General features: G+C 39.5%; 4 protein-coding genes across 8 annotated transcripts in view; 3 read left to right on the top strand and 1 right to left on the bottom strand.

Moving 5' to 3' along the window:
- Window positions 1-1760, top strand: part of LOC123503376 (band 3 anion transport protein-like) — a 121351-nt gene extending 119591 nt beyond the window's left edge. For all 5 annotated transcript variants that reach the window (XM_045253081.1, XM_045253078.1, XM_045253080.1 and 2 more), the window contains one exon: window positions 334-1760. In XM_045253081.1, the coding sequence (XP_045109016.1) occupies window positions 334-444 (111 nt within the window). In that variant the 3' untranslated portion in view covers window positions 445-1760. The remainder of the gene's footprint in view (window positions 1-333) is intronic.
- A 3295-nt stretch (window positions 1761-5055) lies between these two features.
- On the top strand, window positions 5056-10321 carry LOC123503623 (DNA-directed RNA polymerase I subunit rpa49-like). Its single transcript, XM_045253546.1, has 8 exons — window positions 5056-5539; window positions 5674-5874; window positions 6281-6465; window positions 6802-6939; window positions 7152-7264; window positions 7789-8019; window positions 8330-8452; window positions 8658-10321. Exons 1-8 carry the CDS (start codon window positions 5434-5436, stop codon window positions 8788-8790), a joined length of 1230 nt encoding a protein of 409 aa, XP_045109481.1. The 5' UTR covers window positions 5056-5433; the 3' UTR covers window positions 8791-10321.
- LOC123503624 (E2F-associated phosphoprotein-like) lies at window positions 9182-12842 on the bottom strand. The gene is made up of 6 exons (XM_045253547.1): window positions 12671-12842; window positions 11493-11551; window positions 10976-11191; window positions 10511-10670; window positions 9876-9986; window positions 9182-9671 (listed from the first exon to the last, which is right to left on the bottom strand). The coding sequence occupies exons 1-6, from the start codon at window positions 12742-12744 to the stop codon at window positions 9233-9235; spliced, it is 1059 nt and encodes a 352-aa protein (XP_045109482.1). The 5' UTR covers window positions 12745-12842; the 3' UTR covers window positions 9182-9232.
- Window positions 12843-16824: 3982 nt separating this feature from the next.
- LOC123503853 (ras-related protein Rap-1b) overlaps window positions 16825-22679 on the top strand; it is a 37005-nt gene continuing 31150 nt past the window's right edge. Inside the window, exon 1 of the mRNA XM_045253966.1 lies at window positions 16825-16965. The gene's annotated coding sequence lies outside the window, so the exon portion shown is untranslated. The remainder of the gene's footprint in view (window positions 16966-22679) is intronic.

The following is a 22679-nucleotide window of genomic DNA, read 5'->3' as shown; positions in this document are numbered from 1 at the left end:
TATGAAATCTGCCTGCATTTATACATATATCTGATTAATGCACACCTTTGGTCTGGCTTTCAGTTAGCAAGCAAATAGGTTTTGATATTTAAACAAAATATGGAGATTGCATTTAAGTAAAATATTAATAAGTTGACTTAAGCAACTGTATGGAGAACTTTCTAACCTAAAATAATCTTATCACCACTCTAGCATGATTCTTCATTCTGATGTTGAAAAAGTGTGTGTGTGTGTGTGTGTTTCCTCATTTTTAATATCATTCATATTATGCAAAATAATCAATACATTATTTCAGTAATGTTATTATCAAGCCATATATTCTTGCCTTTGCAGCTTGATGGTAAGGAAGCCTCCTCTGCCATCAGTGATCCAGAGGATGAGCCTGACTTCTTCGAGGAGACTCACGGCATACCTACACATGTGGATCACCACCATCAAAGCTGAGCTGCTGTTGCCCAAAGATTTGTCCAGTACTGTTACATTCCTCAGATAATTCCAGTTGTTGATAGGAGGCTTAATGTTTAATTCTTTCTTATTCCTCTTCAACCTTCCTTGATTCTTTTCTACAAAATATCATTCACTGATAAGTGTGGTGTTTTCAAAGCAAGAGACTTTGGCTATGATACTTAAAATGGTCTTCTCCTTGATACGTTTCTATCAAAAGAGCCTTCATAGGTAGCCAACACGTACAAGTAGATGTCTTCAGAGACACTGAAAAGTAACCACATGGCCACTTGTTTGCACAGAAATATTTTTACGCTAATTTTGATTTCCTTTACAAATATTCAGTAGAATCAGTCTATCAGTAGGACTGAAAATGTGAAGACAGAATAGGAATAGTTTTCTGTACTTTAAGGAGATTTACAAACATTTTAAAATGTTTATAAGTAGACAAAAGGCAATATGATGAATGTTCCGTCCAGAAATATTTACAGAAATTGCAGTTAATGAGAGATTTACAAAATAGTTAATAAGTAATCAAGTAGTTGCTCAAGTTAGCTTATAGTAATTAAAAGAATGTAAGCTAACCAAACTGCGTTATATTGAATACAGTATTTTATAGTTTATGGGTTCTGAATTAATACATCATTGTGTAAAAATATGGTCTTATCAGAATTTTTCTTTTCTTGAAAAAAAATCTTTTCTTCAAGATAATTTTTCCTCTGATTCATTAATGGTCCTCAGTGTGCTGCCAGCCAGTCACCTCATCCTCCTATAAACAATGAAAAACCTTGAAAAAAAGTTAGTGCCAAACTTGTTATTGTTTTTTTTTTTTCTTTCTTTCTTTTTTTTTCTGTGCTGTACATAAATACATTACTGTGACTAGTAAGTTTTTAAGACATGAAATCATCAAACTGAAAAAATTCAATAGAAATCTTGGATATTCAATCAGTAATTTCCATCTTTTCATGCATTTATTTGGTTACTATGTGGACTTCATATGCAGTTGAGGGGGGGGCTCTCCCTTAATGTACGGTCAGATATTAGTGTCATATGTTTTATGGTTGTATTATTTATGAATAATAATAATTATAATAATAATTTGCAGTTTTATGCACAAAGATTCACATGAATCCATTATGTATTGCTATGGGTGAATATTTACCAAGAGTAAATATTCATCATTGGATTTTCTGTATATAAGAGTGAGTACTGTTTACTCCATTGTTACATAAATATATATATAATTGATAATGCTCATCTCCAAATATTCATGTATATACTTATAGTGAAATGAGAATATATATGAAAACAAAATGTGTCATTTTATCACTTGATCCCTTCAACCCATCCCTTCTGAGAGTGTAGTTGTGTGAAAGACCATGGTAAGTGCATTGTGGAATGGCTGGAAAGGTCAAAATAAAAGAACAAGAACTTTAGATGGCCTCAATACTCTAGAATCAGTTGTTGTAAAAGAAGAAAGATAAGTGGAAAGAATCAGCAGTGAGTTTCAATCAAATCTAATCTACTACTCTAATATCTGTTCCTTAGATTAACCCCTTCCATACTATGACACGTTTCCATATTCATTTTGTTTACTATTTGATGATTTTATACTGCCTCAGAAACTCATGTCAGGTTTAAATAGTGAAGACTTTGGCCATTAATCTTTTGACCTCAATAAACCCCTCCTAATGTCAAAAAAATGGTCTAATTGCACACAAATCTCAAGTTAAAATAGTATCTCGTTATTGATGGGATTAATCTGTTTTCTGGGTTGCCACAACACACCTCTGCTGGTTCTCATACTCTATTACTCTTGCATCTCCGTCCTCCTTGTCTTCAAATGTCTCATCACCCACACATCTGTCTACAATCTTCCCAGTGAAGGCATCTGTCATTATAACCAAGCTATAGCTATAAAAAAGTTAACCAAGTCAGCAGCCACACAGATTTGTGACAGACAATCGCACTTTATGATCGAGATATGCCATCGTTTCCTCTCTATACCATGTTTCATAACTATGACTCGGTAGGACTGTTTTGTGAATATGAGTCTCAGAAGTGAATGGACTGTTTGGTATACTAGGAAACAAAATGAAAAAAAAATAACTTATCAGTGTGTGTGTGTTCACCCATCCTGTGGTACTTTATTTCTCAGGTTTAGCCTACAAGTTTCATGAAAATCCAAAGGTTGCAGAGGAATGGATATCATGCAATAAAGACATGTAGCTAGTACTTAAACAATACTTATAGAAAATGTGTATGAACTACCTTGTACTTATATTTTCTTTGAAAGAGGCTCAGGTGAGGGTATCATGAGTAATCAATACCATTAATTAATCTATATTATTATTATTATTATTATTATTATTATTATTGTTGTTGTTGTAAAGGATACCAGACACTGCCATGTTAGAATTATTACAAAATGCTTATAGAAATTAGGGTTGCTATTCTCAGCGTTCCTATGAGAGAGAGAGAGAGAGAGAGAACACACACACACACGAGGAGGATTATGAAACATTACAAGAGGACCTTAACGAGATCTGGAGGCAGAGTAGGAAGTGGGAAATGTTATTCAATGTGGATAAGTCATGTTATGAAATTGGGAAGGAGTGGAAGACGACCGGAGGGGATCTACAAGATGGGAGATAGTGTAAAACTGAAGAAAGTTAACAAGGAAAGGGACCTAGGAGTGATTATACAAGAGAATAGTCAACAGGATAGCCATGTGGACAAAATACTTGGGGCGAGACATGCAATTTGGCAAGAAATATCAGATAGGCTTTTCACTAAATGGAAAACGATATGATGAAGAAATTGATATCCACTGTGATAAGACCCAGATTAGAGTATGCAGGGGTGGTGTGGTCCCCACACAAAAAGAAACATGTACAGAAATTGGAAAGACTGCAGAGGATGGCAACGAAGATAGTAACCGAGCTAAGAGGTGTGACATACGAGGGTAGGGCGGGCTTTAGATCTACCAACACTGGAGCAGAGAAAAGAGAGGGTGGACCTAAAACAAGTATACAAACTAATGAATGGAATGGATATAACAGATAACGAGGAGCTGTTACTAAGAGATGTAGTTACCAATAGAAGCATAAGATGTCATAGTACAAAGTTGAGGGTGGGAAGATGCTTCAAGGACGTTAAAAAGAACTCAGCTTTCCACAAAGAAGTATAGAGGCATGGAATAGCCTGAGTGAAGATATTGTGTCAGCAAGGAGAGTGCATAGCTTTAAAGAAAAGGTGGACAAATGTAAATACGGTGACGGGGCCACACCAGCGTAATGCCCAGGCCTGTAAAATTACAACTATACAACAACTAGGGAAATACAACTAGGTAAACACACACACACACACACACACACACACACACACACACACACATGTACTTTGATGACCTTGCCTAACACCTTAAAAATCACCTCAGCACACACACACACACACACACACTACATGTGCTGTGGATGACCTTGCCTAACACCTTAAAAATTACCTAAGCAGAGATGTAAAGCTAATAACTTGCCCATCAGATTAATTGACATTTTGTATATACCAGGACTAATAAGTCCCTTAGCCCACCACTCTTATCATTTAACACAACCAAACACTATTGTTCCATACGAACGCCATTTCTGTCCACTTCTCTTGTAAACATCTTGGCACGTGGCCTCTTCTCTTCCCTTCATTGGATATATTCGATGCTTCTCACTGTTCATTTAAGCTTCGTTTACCAGGTCTGTGAAAATAACTACATACTTTATTACACACTCGTTTGCTGTTTCATATAAGGACACTTTATAGCGTGATATACTACATTCCTATGCAGCCTTTGGATTTTCCTGCGACATTCATAAACCTGAAATACCGCACAATAAGAGAGCGGTCTCTTGACTTTCAGTACTACGCTTCACATTTAGCACCTGTTAATTGGTGAATGACCAACGGTTGTGTGTGTGTGTGTGTGTGTATGTGTGTGTTGACAGACAACGAAGGCTCTACGTAATGCGCATGCTCCCCCGACCTTGCTGACTCCCCTGTCCATGACGTGTTTATGACGTGTGTGATGCCACGCTCTTTTTTCCGCCATTAACTCATAACGTCTGACGTCTATAGGCTACTTATGCCATTGCCAGGGCAGCGTTACCGACACCCTGTAGACAGGTGGGGACAACTACGCATACCTCAGTTTCAATATGGCTGCCACAGGATAAAAAATGAATACTAAATTGTTGGAATTTTACAGAGACGATTCTTCGTGTACTGTAGTTTGTTTTTATCTTCGTCCAGCTTTTTTTTTTTTTATCGTAACTAATGCGAAGAAATGAATGTATGAATAGATAAATTATTTGATGTATAAATTTACAAGAATTGTTTCTTAATTCAAATTGGTCTGTCCTTCTTTAGATCATTCAACATTTATTTTTATTATTTTATATTTTTTTTCCTGTCTTATATTCGTGACTTTTTCATTCATCCATCTTTCGATGCAGCCTATTCTTTGCTGAATTTTATCCATCTATTAAGATATTAAAATATTCAATTATAATAAAAATATTTTTGCAGTTTATAGGAGTATGCTGTGATATAAACATTTATACACCAGCTCCCTTGAGAGAAGTTCACGTGTGTGACTAGAGAGTTTTGACTCGATTGGTCCCTTCCAGCATCACTGCTGTCATCGACCGTATTTGTACGCCTTCCCGAGGAAGGCTGAGGAGCTACCTTGCCAATGAGCATCTCATGGGCTGTCCTCGGTGCTCATAGGGCCTCTCAATAGAAGATCCTCGCAGCCATTAACAGCAACTCGACTGCTGGCCTAGGGCGCTGGGCTGATACACACCTTTGCCTAATTACACGTGTACGCCCGTCGTCCAAGGAATCTACATTTGTGCCCGCCAGACTGAGGTTTCTGGGCACCATCACAGGCACCACCAGCGGGCTGGTACAAGTAGCCGTGTTTCCATCACAGCGGCAGTCATGGGGTATGAAGAGGACGCAGATAAAAGGCCACGGCTGAAGAAGAAGAAATATATGATAGAAGATGTGGTGATGAAGAAGAAGAATAAGATTGAGCCACTTTTGGGTGAGTCTTCTTGAGTTGGTCCTGCGTTATTCATTGCAAGTTATTCAGTGTTCTGACGCCAGCGTCACGTGTTATTCATGTCACGCATTGTTCAAACTCACAATTTACAGTGACAAATTTCTTATTCTTTCCAGTGAGCTTTGCTAATGGACAGCCATTGGAGGGCTCAGAGTTGATTGGAACGCTGCACCGTAGCTCAGACAAGCAGGAACAGCGATCTGTTGGTAACATGCTGACCTTCCAGACACCTTTTTTAAACTACGCTGGGCGTCTGACTAATGCAAAGGTGTCAGGTGGAGTGACCACATTCCTGGGAGTACTGGATCCTGGTACAGGTGGGCAGTGGACCTTGGAGGCCTTAATGTGTGAGGTGTCATGCATTGTACTGTAGATTTTGGTTTGTACTGATATTTCTTATTAATGAGAGTGCTGAATCCATGTGATTGGGTTCTAACTCTTGATTGTTTCTTTGTACAATATGAGGTTCAGTCTAAGGTTATCCCTAAAGAAATTGACATTTTATTTTTATTCAAAGGTCTTAAAGATGTGAATAGTAGTGTGTTTGTGCTCTCATATCATTGTTGCTGTGATCAGTCATAGGTGAACAAGTAATTATTACTGTACATGTCATTTCATCTTCATTATTAGTGGATAGTAAATGAGACTATTTTTCTTCAGTTTACATAAAAAATTCAAGTCTCCTAAGGAAAGATGTGATTTAAATTGTGCATAATTTCTCAGGCAGGATGCGCTTAGTGGAGACAAGCCAATATACAGTTCAGCCACTTGTGAAGGACACTGTGCTTTGCAAACCTATCAAGGCAATTTTAGATGCCAAGACCTATGATGAGAAGCAGGAAGTTACTGCTTCTGCCTTTGGAAGCAAAAAGGCAAAACAGGCAATGAACAGAAAGCAGCAAAATAAGGTAGTTGCTTAATTTTATATTCTCCCATTAATTGAAACACTAACATTTTTTTGTACATGAAGTTAATATGTTCATCATGTTATACTTACATGTGAATATTTTAGATTCCTTTTTTATGGAGAGCAGCATGAGAGATTGATTGATTAGCATGTGACTCTATGGTACAGTCCAGTAATGGTATTGGGATCTGTATCAAATCCTATTTTTTGGTGTTTGGTGTCTGCTTCCTATAGGCTGTTATTTACCTATTCATGTATGTGTATCTATTTTTATAATTTTCATTTAATGCAAGAAGCCTCAACCTGATGATTAACAGTCTGTTCTTTGCTAATGAAGGTGGAGGCAGAGACCATGGAAGGGGCCATTGACCAGGCAGCAGCAACAATAATTGACAGTAACTTCAATGTAGAGGATTACTTAGAGCAGCAACAAGATACTTCTCTGTTGAGCATTCTTCCTCCTTGCAACAGGAAGGTGAGTGAGGGCACCAGACTTTACTGAAGAACTCTAATGAATGGAATTAGATTATGAGCCAAAATTTAAAAAGCCAAACTTTTTGTCATATAAGGTTGCAAGCAAGTTCAAATATGTTGGCTATTGAGGCAAAAGATTAATTAGATGAACTTTCTTTATATGTGAATCAAACAAATTATGAGCCTGGTGATAAATTTTCACTCTCTTTTCAGGCCAACCAAATTCAGGACGTGTATAAGTTGGAAACCTTGGCCCCTGATGATTTTCTGGCTCAGCTGCAGGAGTCTGCCGAGGCACTCTTAAGTGGTCAGGAGCTTGAACACAAGTAAGTAATAGTGCAGGGTGCGGGAACACTATTCACCATACTGGATATCTATCAAGTGCACCAATTAGTATCTGATTAATCTGACAAATTTGGTTGGCTGGTGAGCCAGCTGTGTGTCTGGCTGGCAGACTGCTTGTTTGGCATTTTGTGTAGCCCAGTCTCCTAGTTATTCATATAGAAATTACACACAGTACAATTCCTGAAGTTATATACTTCTGCATCCCTTGGCTATATCTGCCGATTGGGTATATGTGCCAGATAGTCACGTGTAGTTGATGACACCCTTTCCCCAAATTGCCCATTTTATGAGTGGGATACTGTAAGTCATCTTGCTTTCCTTTGTTTTCTCATTCCATTCTCATCTTCCTCACATTCTTTTACATATATTTATATTTCTTAGATCTCATGTTCCTCTATACTACCTAATCCAACTGTTTAGAACTTTGTTCATTATTTCCTTTGTTATATTGAAAGTTAATCATTTGAATATACAGTAAATTCTTCCTTTCTTTTATTACCAACAGCAGCACACTTCTTTTTCGGGAGATGGTGGAGAACGCACAACACGAAGCGAAGTATGCAAATCAGCTGCGGCTTGCATGTCTGGCACTTCTTGTGAGCCACCTTATTACCTTTGTTAACTTGAGAGATCCAATGCTGAGGAAGTTCATGAATGGAAAAGTGATGGAAAATTCCTGCAGTGGAGTTGTTAATTGGATCATGCAGGAGTATACTGTGAAACAAGGAAATTTTATGTAAGTATTTGTATATCCCCCTTTTTGGGCAAGATTTTACATAAGTACCAATTACATTTCTTTAACCAATGATCCTTCCACTTTTTTCCATGCCAAGTTCTCTCTCCTTTCTAATCCTGCCTTCCTGGTACTGGATTGTCCATTCAGTCTGATGACATTCTTTACTTATTTTTCCCAAGGGCATCTGTCTTGTGACTGTTGTGCCTACATAATTCCATGTCCAGCTTATGGATCTATGTCATCATTGTAGAAGAGTACTCTTTCTTAAACTCTTTAAATCCATAGATGCTTTTCTCCTTTTCTCATACAGATCAAGGACAAAGAAGGATGGGGACAGAGCACTCTGCCTCACCCTTATTCTGGCCTTCATATCCAGCAAATATGAGCTTTCAGTCAGCACTCTTCTCCAGTCAGTGCCTGTCAATAAAGAGCGGTAAGTAACAACTACCCGTACCTGCTCTATGTAAGCAAGTATATATTGTAGATTTAAATATAACATTCAGTACAAAAAAATTTTCACCTCAATATTGATTTGAGGTGGAGCCATAAGTTAACTGCTGGTGATGGTTGGATGAATCACATTAAATTTAATGAATTTGAAATCCTAAGGTATAACGTTTTTTAATATTTCTTTTCAGACTCAATTTGCTCATGAGGGTCATTGGTGCAACCTACTCCTCTGCTACCCACTCGTTTGTACTCAAGCTCCCCTTGGCTAAATGTTCTCAGCCTGCCAAAAAGTCAAAGGATAAAAAGCATAGGAGATTATAATTCTGTTCTTGTGCTTGTGATGACAGTGACATTTAACCCTTGGAAAAGGCTACCTTTCCCCAGCCTAACATTACACTGTTCCTAGAATAAGATGTGAGGACTGTACAATAAAGGGTAAATTTTGAACAATGATTGTTCTTGTGATGTATGTATTACGCTGCCTGTATTTGTGAAGGAAGATATTTCAGTGTTAAATTTATTTATTCATTTACTTTGATGCAATTTCTCATTTATCTGATGTCTTTTCTTCTGGCAAAAGATAAAGTTTGTTTTTTCCCCTGAATCTGTAAATTATGGAGAAGCTAACATGGTAGTCTGGCAGTTTCTGATTCAGAGGAATCTCTCAGTTTATAAAGCTTTACATAGAAAGGGAACCAAGTAAGAGATATTATGTTGGGGGATTAGAGATGGTAGAAATTACTCTACCATGACTGACAATGTATTAATAGCTTGTGACAACATTGAAAAAGTGATACACTTCATCTGAATCATACACAGCAACTTTAGTGTTGCAGATTTTGCACATGACAGGGTGATATAAATCTTTTCCCAAACTAAGAGCACTGCTGTTTGTGCTTGGGGTTGGTGGATCACTATGAGAGTGAGAGTTGCTTGTTGTAGGGTTAATGGATTGGGTGGCAGGATTCTCTTCAGCTTCAACACCAGATACAACTGTGCTGGCTACTGCTGCTGCTTCTGTCTCCCTCTGTTCACCTTTCATCTCCAACTCCACCTCTTGCTTTTTGTTCCTTCGAGCCTTCTTGTTTTTGAAGAAGTTTTGCTTCTTCTGGTCTTTCTTTGGGTAGCTAAGCCGCTCCATCACATTCACAACACAGTTGAAGACAAACATTGCTCGGTACTGGTTGTGATAGATCTCGTGCCTAGGAATTAAACAATAAAGACAATGAGAAGTGTAGTATTAATTCAGTTAATTTATTGATAAAAATTGAAAAAAAATTATTGCTGGTCAAATAATATTTCTTCAGATTTGAAGAGAATAATTGAATTAAAATACATACTACAATAGATAAAAGTAAGCACAAGTCAAAGTTTTATTTTTATTGGGTACCTTTGAAGTGCCTTACCTTTGACAGTCCATACAAAGTGTTGTGAGGCAGGCAGGACAGTTAAGGACAGCATCACTTGGTGGGAGTTGGATTGTATTGTTGTTCTCCACATCCAATGTGCGGCCAGGTCTGAGGGTGGTTTGGTGATGTTACAACTAGAGAAGTATGCTTATTTCTTGTTTCTGGCAATGACAGGCATCAATGGCATCTCATTTTGGGGGATTTACTGATAAATCCAAAGGTCACTCATGGACAAGGATGAAGTAACAGACATGAATGGTCAGGGTGATTATGCAGTGTGATGATTCCATGTCAATTGCTCATAATAACTCAATTCTCATAACTGTTAACTGCATACTATCACTTCTACCAAACTTGACTCCACTCATACCAGACTGGCTTCAGATTATGTACAACTAAAAATCCACTTTATACACACTACCAATAAATGATAAATCTTGAAATTTGTATTTTTGTTAGCTTATTATTTATAGACCTATAATTATGTGAGATATCTTTTTTTTACCAGTTTTCTGAGTACGAGCCACTTAATGTCATGTCGCTTATAGAAAAGGAAAAAATGTTGGGTCATGATACTGCTACATTTGTGAACAGTAAATTTACCACTGTTTGGGGCAAAAATTATTCTGTACCTTCTTCCCCTGGGTTGGTAGGACCTTCTCTTCTGGTTGACCCACTCCTGATCACGGTCATCCATTGTGGGATCATAGAAGAGCTCATCATTGGACAACACTTTGTGGCGACGAGGCTGCTTCTGCTTTTTCACTTTTGGAGGCTGACCAGGTGTACTTTCTGTTCAGCAAATGTAGAAAAATATCAGCTCCCAGCATGAATAACAGGCAAGTCTACTGCATATTTGTTTCCTATTCATGATGGTGATGCCTACAACTTCATTCACACTATAAATTGTTCAATGTAATGTATAGATAGAGCAGTTGTGATTGGCACAATAATCTTTTGGCTTACCAGTTAAAAGTTAAATCTAAGTCACACAAACAGCATTCACTTAGTATCTTTTGTATTTCATTTTTCTCTAATACTTGACAATAATTTCAGCACACACGCACTCTCTCTCTCTCTCTCTCTCTCTCTCTCACCTTCAGGATCTGACTCATCAGAATCAAAGTAGATATCATCATAAAATTCTGATGTTTGTTTGGCACTGTTATCAGTTGACTTGGAGGCACCACTGCTTCCTGGCACACCAAGAGAAGAAGTCAGGTACTGCATGGTTTGTGAAAGCTCAGAGGCCATTTCCTTCTCAAAGTCATCCTCCTCGTCTTGTTTGTGCTTGCTTTTAAACACACTTCCTCCTGTAATACAAATTGCTTAAGAATTATCCCATCTCTCTCTCTCTCTATGAAGCACATTAAACATTAACCTTAATCCCTTCAGTATTGGGGTGCATTTTTACCACGAGTTTTGGGTCTAATTAGACAAATTTATTTACATTAGGAAGGGTCTATGGAGGTCAGAAGATAAATGGCCAGAGTCTTCCCTATTTTATTACCCACATAAGTTTCTGAAGCTGTATAAACTTGCCAAATAGAAAGCAGAATGAATATGAAAACACACCATATAACTGATGAGGTTAAAGCTGTGTTGCAAACATACCTTTCTGGCGTGGCTTGTATGCGAGAGCGGAACACAGATCATCATCTTCCTCGTCAGAACTGCTCAAGAGAAATCATTATAAATACAACTTTTGTAAATGAACTTAATTATAATATCAACTGTGTAAGCCATGACATGTGGTGACCAACAAATTACAGAGGCTCAAGCATGTGTCACTTGGCTGTATGGTTCTTGGCAGATTATGGAAATAACCTTCCCTTGCGGCCTCACTGCACAATACTTTCTTCCTCTCATCCCTATTCTGTCAAACTTGTTACTACAAGAGTTGACCAGTACTCTCAGTCATTCATACTGTACCTTTCTCTGGTAAACTCTGGAACTCCCTGCCTGCTTCTCTATTTCCATCTTCTTATGACTTGACTTCTTTTTATTAAGAAGGTGGTTTCAAGATATTTGTCCCAGACTTTTGGCTAACCCTACTTATCTTTATGGGAACTGACAATCAAGTAAAAACAATCTATACATTTTGAGAAAGTGAACATTTATTATTTTCACCTTTTTTTTTCAATCTTTTTCAATTCACTATTTACAAAGTGAAGAGATTACCAATGAAATGAATGAACTGAATTAACTGAAACATAACATATCCGAATCTTCGATAAAATTACCAAAGGTTCACGTTTACCATAAGTCCTTGTCAGTAACCCATGACAGTAAATTTGCAGTTTCAACCAATATAACCCTTCTTATACTTCTGTTTCCCTATGTCTGACAATCTTGGGGACCTCCTGGGAAAGCGGGATTTTAACCTAACCCCATTTTTCAATAAGGTAAAATGAGGTTAGAAATGTTCGTAGAAGTGTGATCTACGTAGACCGTGAGAATGTGTATAGTGACGTGTGGTGTATTGGTTGAAATTGCAATACCACAACCATGACTACCATCACAACTATCCTTTCCCTCAGTAATACCCGTCCTTCGTGGTACATGCCACCAACACTCCACCTGAAAAGGCCTAAACACCACGAGAAAACTGGCACTCTATTAACATACACATCTCGGCCTCTTTCCTCGACTCCTGGCTCCCCGTACACAGCTGATTTGATGTCACATATATGAAGTCACGCTATTTTTTTTTGGGGGGGAGGAATTGAGAAGAGCGGGCGGGACGTGTATATAGAGTGCCGTCTACGTGATTACTGGTCATCATCGCTCACCTGATGTACTTTGAGCTGCAGATTATGTCGTCCTCGTCGCTCCAGTCGAAGTAAGACTCATCCACATCTTCCATCTTCCCGTTCACGTCAGATTTCAACTCTCAGCGTCTATTGGTTTCTTCTGCAGCTATCAATCGTTCCTCAGATGACAACAATAATCTTGATCTTGATACTACAGGCGACTCGGGATCACTCCTGAGCTGGGCCTTTGGATCGGCAGCTCCTGTAGACGACAAAAAAAAAGGGTACACAGAAAAAAAAAAAAAAAGAAGAAGAAAAAGGAAACAGGGTCCTCTGCTCTAACCGTCTGTACATCTGGCACGCCACATTCTCTCCAGAAACTCCTTCACCGCTTCAATCATCCTTTCATTCGTTTCTCTACTCAGTCCCAGCAGCACCACCATCCACTCCCTCCCCGTCTTTTCCACTCTTTCGTTCCTATTATGCCCTAACTCAGTCAACACCACTTGCATCATCTCATACCTGTCTCTAGCATACTTCACACACTCCAGCATCACATGCTCCACCGTCTCGTCCTCTCCCGAGTCACACATCTGGCACACTTTGCTGCGGGACTCAGACCACCTGTAACTCCTTGCATTCACATCCATACACTGTGCCCTAGCTCTGAAGAGAAGATCACCACCCAGGCTTCCATCGTACCACCTCTCATACATCGGGGCCTCTTTCACCTTGTACCATTCCAGAGTAGTCTTTCGTTCCATCCCATTCCTCCATTCATTCAGTCCCATACTCTTCACATCTCTGTCTATCTCACTCTTCCATTTCCTCGCATCCCATTCTGTTCCCACTCTGCCTCCTCTTGTCACGACCCATTCCAGCTCATTCTGATTCACCCCAGCCATTGTCACTGCCCACCCAACCTGTAGACCATTCCTCTCTGTCATTCTCATACACCTTTTCCTCCATTTGCTTCCACTTTCACTCCACAGATACACCTTCCTTGCTATTCTTGCATCATCCATTCTCTCAAGCCTAATCTTGTACCTAAGTGTCGCTTTTATAAGTCTTTCCCTAAAAGAGCTCCATCCCATATCCCCTATTAAGGCTTCTACTGCCGTGTACCTCGGTGCATTCATCTTGATCTTGATGCTACAGGTGGCTCGGGATCGCTCCCAGGCCTTTGGATCGGCTGCTCCTGTAGAGGACAAAAAAGACAAACAGAAAAAAAAAAGAAAAAAAAAAGTTGCATTTCTCTTCGTTAATGATCCCTACACCTCGCTCGCCACATTCTTTCCAGATACTCCTTCACAGCCTCCATCATCTTTTCACTCGTCTCTCTACACAGTCCCAGCAGCAACACCATCCATTTCCTTCCTGTATTCTCCACTCGTTCATTCCTATTATGCCCTAATTCACTCAAGATCACTTGCATCATCTCATGCCTGTCTCTCTCATACTTCTCACACTCCAGCATGACATGCTCCACCGTCTCGTCCTCCCCCATGTCACACATCTGGCACACTTTGCTGCGGGACTCAGACCACCTGTAGTTCCTTGCATTCACATCCATACACTGTGCCCTAGCTCGGAAGAGAAGGTCACCACCCAGGCTGCCATCATACCACCTTTCATACATCGGGGCTTCCTTTTCCTTGTACCATTCCAGGGTACTCTTTCGTTCCATCCCATTCTTCCATATATTCAGTCCCACCCACTTCACCTCTCTGTCTATCTCACTCTTCCATTTCCTTGCATCCCATTCAGTTCCTACCCTGCCTCCTCTTGTCACGATCCATTCACGCTCACTTTGATTCCTCCCAGCCATTCTCATCCCCCATACCACTTGTAAACCACTCCTCTCTGTCATTCTCATGCACCTCTTCCTCCACTGACTCCCACTTTCATTCCACAGGTACACCTTCCTCACTATTCTTTCCTCATCCATTCTTTCCAGCCTGACCTTGTATCTAAGTGTGGCTTTAACTAGTCTTTCCCTAAAGGTGCTCCATCCCATATCCCCTCTCAAAGCTTCTACTGCTGTGTACCTTGGTGCATTCAGTGCCATTCTACATATTCTATTTTGTCCCACTTCTAGCTTGTCAATTTCACTTTCATTCCATGTAATCACATCCATACCATACATTATGCTGGGCACCGCCACACTCTTCCACACCTCTCTCAGCACATCATGTTTGCTTGCTCTCATTCTTACTGCACTCCCCAATCGTCCTACCCACTGATTCACTAAACCTAACTTTTCATTCTTTGTCTTTTCACACCCACTTGGACTCACCCACATCCCCAAGTACTTATATTCTCGTGCCTGATTCATCTCATTCTCTCCAATTTTCCATACTGCATTGCTTTCATCCTCATTATCTTGATCCTTTGCTGCCTTGTATATTTATTCCACTCCCCTCTTTCCCATATTACAACTATAATCTAATCTGAGTATTCTGTCTCTTCAGTGGGTTGAAATCGTCAGAATTTCTCCTGTGCCGCACCTTCACTTCTTTCAAAAGTTTGTAATGTACTTGTAGTTACAAGAGCCTTTGACAGAGCTTTTTACTATTTTACTGACAGACTATCAAAATTTCTTCTACATTAATGATGAAATATTCTCGAGAACCGTAATAGTCTCTTCTTCCTCATTGTGAGAGAACGAAGCGAGTTTTTTTTCTTTTTTCTTTCTTCATTTTTATCATTATGGGAATTTTGTATCTGTAATACATCCATTTTATCTATCGCAAAATCTGAGTCTGACACTGATTATAAAAGCTGGAAATAAATCTAGTTAGTGCACACACACACACACACACACACACACACACACACACACACACACCGCGTAATGTAGTGGTTAGCACGCTCGGCTCACAACCGAGAGGATCCGGATTCGAATCCCGGGAAGCGGCGAGACAAATTAAACCTCTTAATGTGTAGCCCCTGTTCACCTATATAGCAGTAAATAGGTACGGGATGTAACTCGAGGGATTGTGGCCTCAATTTCCCAGTGTGTGAAGTGTATTTTGGTCTTAGTCCTACCCGAAGATCGGTCTATGAGCTCTGGCCTCGCTCCGTAATGGGAAAGGCTGGCTGGGTGACCAGCAGACGACCGTGGTTGTGAATTACACACACACACACACACACACACACACACACACACACACACACACACACACACAGTAGCTACAGCACATTGCTCTCTGATGATTCATGACACGAGAAGGCAAGGCCACAGTCGTGAACAATCTAACTACTGTATTTAGCAACAGCCTTTCTCTGTTCACTTTCAGATACCATTCATTCAGTTTGGTGACTTTGTGGCCTTGTGCCGGACATGTTTGAAGTGGCAGTCGTATGTTAAGAACAGTGTGAAAATACAGGGTTAAAAAAAAATAATGTATTAATTGGAAGTTGTTATTTTTAAGAGTATATCGGTGACGTAAGTAAAATTTTCAGGATATGTAATCAGGCTAGGGTAAGAATTAATTAAAGAAAGTTAGAGATAAGAGTAGTCTCAAAATATCAGATAGAGAAGAGTAAAAATCTGTTAGTTCGAAGTTATTTTTAAGAGTATAAGAGTGACGTAAGTAAAGTTTTCAGGGTAAGAAATTAAGGGTTCAAGCTTGATGAAGTCTGAGATAATAGGTATAGGATCTGATGAAGGTTTTTAAGTGGTATATATATAACGAAGGTGGCGTAAGCATTATCCCCACCCGTTCAGTAATCAAGAGAGGACAATTCAAGTAATGGATTAAAGCTTGATACAAAGTCAGATATAAGAAACTTATTGTTTGATAGAGGTATTTAATTAAGTGGTAGACTAGAAAATTCTGAAAATCATTTATCAAAGTAAAGAAAATAATGGTTTCAAGCTTGATAAAGACATAAAACTAGAAATAAGATTTACTAGCAGTATATAGATACATTTGTAATCTGTCACTCTATCTATCAAGTTACTGATTTACTTATTCATTTATTTATTTATTTATTTATTCATTCATTCATTTTTTCATCCATCCATCCATCCATCTATGTATCTGATTGATATATGGAAGAACAAACGAACAAGATTAAACTCAGATTTGTCAGAGAATCATTGATCACGAGCGGAGGCAAGGCAAGCCAACCCGATCAGCTTCTGGGAAACGAAAGAGATTAGGATGAAACGCATCCGGTAGATAGAGAAACACTGACTACGTGCTTCATTAGCCAGAGAGAGCAAGAGAGCGGTTAGGAAGAGACAGAAGTTTAGACGAGGCTATCCAAGGCGAGACGCTGTGAATTAGTTGCTGGGTGTTTCAGACTTCAGACAGCAGGGAAAAGGGGTAAGGATAACTATTCACTGTATTATTGCTGTATTCTTAAGGATTCCTGCTTTCAACAGCCTCTAGTGGAAGCTACTCGAGTTTTGAAGGGTGTTGGCATGACTGACGGTGGTTATGCAAGTAGCCAAGTACTTACTCTGTGTTTGTATTCGTTCACTACCTCCAACAGGCTCCAATGGAAGTTATTGGATTTTCATTGGTGTTGTCATGACAGTGGTAATTAAGCATGTGTTTTTAATATTTGTCAGAAGAGACTTTTTATTCTTCTACAATTTCCTCATTTCTTCATTCTTGTTACATTTTTCCTTCTTTGGTATTTCATTTCTTCTTGATTCTTGGGTTACGCTTGCAAGAACACGAACGATCACAACAAATCTTTGAAAACTATACATATCTTATAAAGCTGTTAAGATTACTTAATCATAACCCGGAGGAATTTTAGAAGAATCGGTGAATAAGTGCACGTGTCATATGTGCTCTATAGATTCTATGCTGAGATTAAGCGATTTGATTACTTTAGTCACTGAACTGTGTGTGTGTGTGTGTGTGTGTGTGTGTGTGTGTGTGTGTGTGTGTGTGTGTGTGTGTGTGTGTGTGTGTGTGTGTGTGTGTTCTGCAGTTAATACCCAGCCTCCGTGCATACTTCATGTATTTTTAGCCTGTCAAGTCAGATGAGCAACTGACTGACTGAAGCAACAGCCTTGAAAGGGAATCTGACTAAAGACTGTTGTTGTTTTGCTTCTTATTCGCTCCCAGTGAGATATGAAGGACAGCTGGCAGTGTTCGATTGGTTGGAATGTAGATGAAGATTGTATGTCTCAAAAGAGTGGAGGAAAGATTAGCTGAGATTATAGGAATATAGTAAATAGAAAATGTAAAATTTATCATAAACAAAATACGAAAAAACCTGCCAATTTTCTGTCATCAAACGTTTTTTTTTTTTTTCAATAAGAACATTTTTTAACCCTGTGTGTAATTCACCTCGGTCGTCTGCTGGTCACTCAGCCAGTCTTCCCATTACGGAGCGAGCTCAGAGTTCATAGACCGATATTCGGGTAGGACTGAGACCACATCAAAACACAACATACCGGGAAAGCGAGGCCACAACCCCTCGAGTAACATCCCGTACCTATTTACTGCTAGATGAACAGGGGCCACACATTAAGAGGCTTGCCCATTTGCCTCGCCGCTTACCGGGACTCGAGCCCAGCCCTCTCGATTGTGAGTCGAGCGTGCTAACCACTACACTACGCGGTGTGTGTGTGTGTGTGTGTGTGTGTGTGTGTGTGGCGCATTCCGTGACATGATAATGTATTCGACGCTTTAATGTGTGGAAGGAAAGACTGCTGAGGATGAGAAGAAAACAATGATGAGAAGTTGTCAGTCAGTTAAGTGTGATGAATGAGTCCACGGCGGGAAGGGAAGAGGCAGGACAGGACGCGCGTGTAGAGGCTTTTGTGATAAGAGCTATATAGTATGTCACCACCTGTATATACCTCTCTCTCTCTCTCTCTCTCTCTCTCTCTCTCTCTCTCTCTCTCTCTCTACTTTAAATCATTCAGAACTGAGTTTTGGGTATGATTAGATGATTTTATTGACATTATGAAGGTCAGAGGATTAATGGCCAGTCTTCACTATTTTAATCCCCACATAAGTGTCTGAAGCTGTATAAAATCGCCAAATAGCAAGCAAAATGATTATGAAAACGCGCCATGTTATTGAAGCGGTCAAATACCTCAGAAGCAACAGTTTCATGACATTTGAACGTAACTTAGTAATACAAACGCGCAAGAAGCCATCGGGTCAACACGTGGCAAATGTATATACTGTAGCTACCTCTCGTGCACTTGTCATCCTGAATAAATCCTACTATATGTTCTGGTTGCATGACGATTATATAGTATTTGAAGTGTGTCAATATGATAGGCAACGTAAGGGAAGTGTTAGGTTAAAGCACTGATTTGATACATCTGTCCTTTCTGGGTGAACTGTACAGACACGTAACCTCGTTTTGGTGACTTCAGATAACTTGAGCTCTATTTGGTGTGTGTGTGTGTGTGTGTGTGTGTGTGTGTGTGTTTCGTGACGATTATCACTTATTTTACATTAATTACCACCCGTTATTATCCTTGATCTCTCTCTCTCTCTCTCTCTCTCTCTCTCTGGCAAGGGCGTGTCGTGGTGTCTACACATCGTAGCTACATGACGCAGGCGCGCTGTAAGCTTCCTGTGCACTGGTCAGCGACAGTCTGGCGCCACTCACTCGCTATACCTCCTATCCTCCTACTGCTCGTCTTCCTCCCTCTTCACGCTTCCTCTCTCTCTCTCTCTCTCTCTCTCTCTCTCTCTCTTTCTGATTTAGTGAAAGTCATTAGGACGATTTCAAGTCTATTTTCTTTATTCTATTGGTGATTTAATGAAGACACCTCTCTCTCTCTCTCTCTCTCTCTCTCTCTCTCTCTCTCTCTCTCTCTCTCTCTCTGTCGTTCCTTTACTACCTAACACGAATCCTCAGATAATTACATGAAGGCTCAAGTGGAAATAGCTTGTGTCATTTTAGATTTGTTTTTGTATCTATTTATTTATCTTTTTCAGTAATAGTTTAACAGCTATACCCTTTCCCTCCCTCCTCTTCCTCTTCCTCCTGTTCCTCACATCCTCTCTACCTAATTAGATCCTCAGATAGTGTCACGAGGCTCGAAATTATTTGGATTTTTAAATGTTTTCTTGTTTTTTTTTTTTTTCTTTTTTAGTGAGAGTTAACAGATTTTGCATCACTAAAGGGAAGATAGCCATGTAAACTCGAAAACATATCATCTCTGGCCTTTGAAAGTACGAGATAAGTGGATAGAATTAATTAGATATTAGACAACCTGTATTGAAAATCTGATACAATAATTAACTCGATAAAAATTTTAATAGGTATGAAGTGTAGGTGATGGAATGACAACAATGTGTACGTAGGAGTTCTTAGAGAAAAAAAAAAAAAGAATGAAAAGATATTGCACTAACGAACACATGATAGGCAAAGGAACAAGTAAAAGAAAGAAGCTGTGACATGTAAATAGATAGATAGATCTGTGTACGTAGGAGTGCATAGAGATAAAAATAAGTTAAAAGACTGCATTAACGAACGCATGAGAGAACAAAGCAACAAATAAAAGAAAGAAACTGTGACATGTAAATAAATGAATAGATCTGTGTACGTAGGAGTGCATAAAGGGAAAAATAAGTTAAAAGACTGCATTAACGAACGTATAAGAGGCAAAACAACAAGCGAAAGAAAGAAGCTGTGACATGTAAATAAGTAAATAGATTTGTGTTAGTAAGAGTGCATAGAGAAAAAAACAGGAATGAAAAGACTGCATGAACGAACGCATGAAAGATAAAGAAACAAGCGAAAGAAAGAAAGGCTGTGACATGTAAATAAGTAAATAGATATTAATGATGTATGATAAAACACCCGAATATGGATTTATAAACTGAGAACGAGAAGAGGAAGAGGAAGAGGAGGAGGTAGGTGGAGGCGAAGGAGGAGGAAGGTCTCAGCGGCTTCCCAAACACGCCCTCAAGGCAAAACTATCGAACATGCGCCTGTATACCAAAAGTTGTATGCATCAAGCACCTTTAGACGGACGGAGACACAAGAGCATGGCGCGACTTTACCGTTGTTGCTGCTGCTGAAATTCTTCTTAGCTGTTTTATTAGTATTTTTTTTCCATTTTTATTTATCTATTTATTTATTTTTTATTTATTTATTCATTTATTCTTGTATTTTGTTTATACCATGTGGGCTTTTCACGGGAGTTTATGGGCTAAAGGGGATACTTTTTGTGGTACCTCCTATCTCAAAACCCACCCGCTAGGAAACCGTTGCCCCGAGTGAGGAAGCCCAACATACACTCGGACCGTGGACAGGATTCGAACCCGTGCGCTTGGAGACCCCTCGGACCCCAAAGCACGCATGGTTCCACTGTACCACGGCGGCCCCGTGGTGGTATTTGTCCATTATTCATCCATGCTCTTAGGATTATTAATAATAATAGCAACTACTACTACTACTACTACTACTACTACTACTACTACTACTACTACTACTACTACTACTACTACTACTACTACTACAACTACTACTACTACTACTGCTGCGGCTGCTGCTGCTGCTGCACTAACTCCACTTATAATCACCACCACCACCACCACTGCCACCACCTACAACTCCCTACAGTCAGGAAGGCCAAGTATTCTGGACGAAATAACTTGGACAACTTGGGTTAACTCTTGCCAACGTGAGCGAGGATTCTTGTGCGCGTGTAAAGTACCAATTATCAAAAGCCACAGAGATGATTAGTCGGACTTTCGAGGGGTGACGATTTTTCTCCCTCTACTAGAACCCAAAAAAAGAGTAAGTGTTTAGAAATACGCTCATGAAAACCCAGTTACCTTCCACTACAATCTGAAATAAGAGTTAGGACGAGGAACTGTTTATCAATACACTCTTAAAACACCGCTGAACAACTTCCACCAGAGTGACCCCAGACCCTTAACCGCTTCAGTACCATGACGCTTTTCCATACTCATTCCTCTTACTATTTGGTGATTTTATAAAGTTTCAGATACTTTGTGGGGGGATTAAAATAGTGAAGACTGTGGCCATTAATATTCTGACTTCCACAGATCCTTCCTAATGTTAATAGAATGGTTTAATCGTACATAAATCTCAAGGTAAAAATGTGTTCCAGTATTGAAATGGTTCAATAAGAAAAATGAAGGATACAGTCTTAAAACATCCTTAAAAACCAGAATACCTTCCACCACAAGGAAGAGGATGAAGGAACTAGTTAGGAATACATTCTTAAAACACCACTAATAGCTAGAACAACATCCGCTAGAACCGTAATAAGAAAAATTAGGAATACAGTCTTAAAACATTCTTGAAAACCCAAATACCTTTCACTACAAGGGAGAGGATGAAGGAACTAGTTAGGAATACACTCTTAAAACACCACTAATAGCTAGAACAACTTCCACTAGACCCTTAAGTAAGATCAATTAGGGATAAGATCCTAAAACACCTTTGAAAACTCGAGTACCTTCCACTACAATCCGTTACAAGGGACAGAATGAATGAATGATTAGAAATACACTCTTAAAAACACCACTGATAGCTAGAACAACTTCCACTAGACCCATAAGTGAGACAAATTAGATTTAAAGTCCTAAAACACCTTTGAAAACTCGAGTGCTTTCCTCTACAACCCGCTACAAGGGACAGGATGAAGGAGCAGTTAGGAGGAGTAGGCAATACGCTCTCAAAACATTGCAGCCCACGCTAACATTCACCACCAGCTTGCCTCGGTTCCGGATATGAAGTGATGCAGGTCGGCCGCCTTTAAACTGGGTCAATGTCTTCTCTTCCGTGCTCACTTCAAACTTGCTGCGAGAGAGAGAGAGAGAGAGAGAGAGAGAGAGAGAGAGAGAGAGAGAGAGAGAGAGAGAGAGAGAGAGAGAGACCTCCACTCAAGAAACACATTTGTTCCGACACTCCAGGCTGAGATCTTTTTTTCCTTGCCTGCCTACCATTAAAATTGATCTTGCTAACTCATTCTTTCCTTCTCCCCTCCTTCACTATACAAGGCTTTCTATCTTCTCTCACTCTTGTTCTGTTCACCTCGATAAAGCAAGAGTTAACTAGAATTCCAGTCTTTCATACC

The sequence above is a fragment of the Portunus trituberculatus genome, chromosome 14 (genome assembly GCF_017591435.1).
Source record: "Portunus trituberculatus isolate SZX2019 chromosome 14, ASM1759143v1, whole genome shotgun sequence".
NCBI classification, from domain to species: domain Eukaryota; kingdom Metazoa; phylum Arthropoda; class Malacostraca; order Decapoda; family Portunidae; genus Portunus; species Portunus trituberculatus.
Note: the sequence above shows the minus strand (reverse complement) of the source record. Positions and strands in the feature narration are given on the sequence as shown.

Coding starts and splice junctions, on each gene's coding strand:
- LOC123503624 (XM_045253547.1), bottom strand. CDS start 12,744: ATGGAAGATGTGGATGAGTCTTACTTCGACTGGAGCGACGAGGACGAC. Junction 10,671..10,975: donor TGATGAGTCAGATCCTGAAG/GTGAGAGAGAGA, acceptor TTTGCTGAACAG/AAAGTACACCTGGTCAGCCT. Junction 9,987..10,510: donor TACCAACCCAGGGGAAGAAG/GTACAGAATAAT, acceptor AACCACCCTCAG/ACCTGGCCGCACATTGGATG.
- LOC123503623 (XM_045253546.1), top strand. CDS start 5,434: ATGGGGTATGAAGAGGACGCAGATAAAAGGCCACGGCTGAAGAAGAAG. Junction 6,940..7,151: donor TTCCTCCTTGCAACAGGAAG/GTGAGTGAGGGC, acceptor CTCTCTTTTCAG/GCCAACCAAATTCAGGACGT. Junction 8,020..8,329: donor GTGAAACAAGGAAATTTTAT/GTAAGTATTTGT, acceptor TTTCTCATACAG/ATCAAGGACAAAGAAGGATG.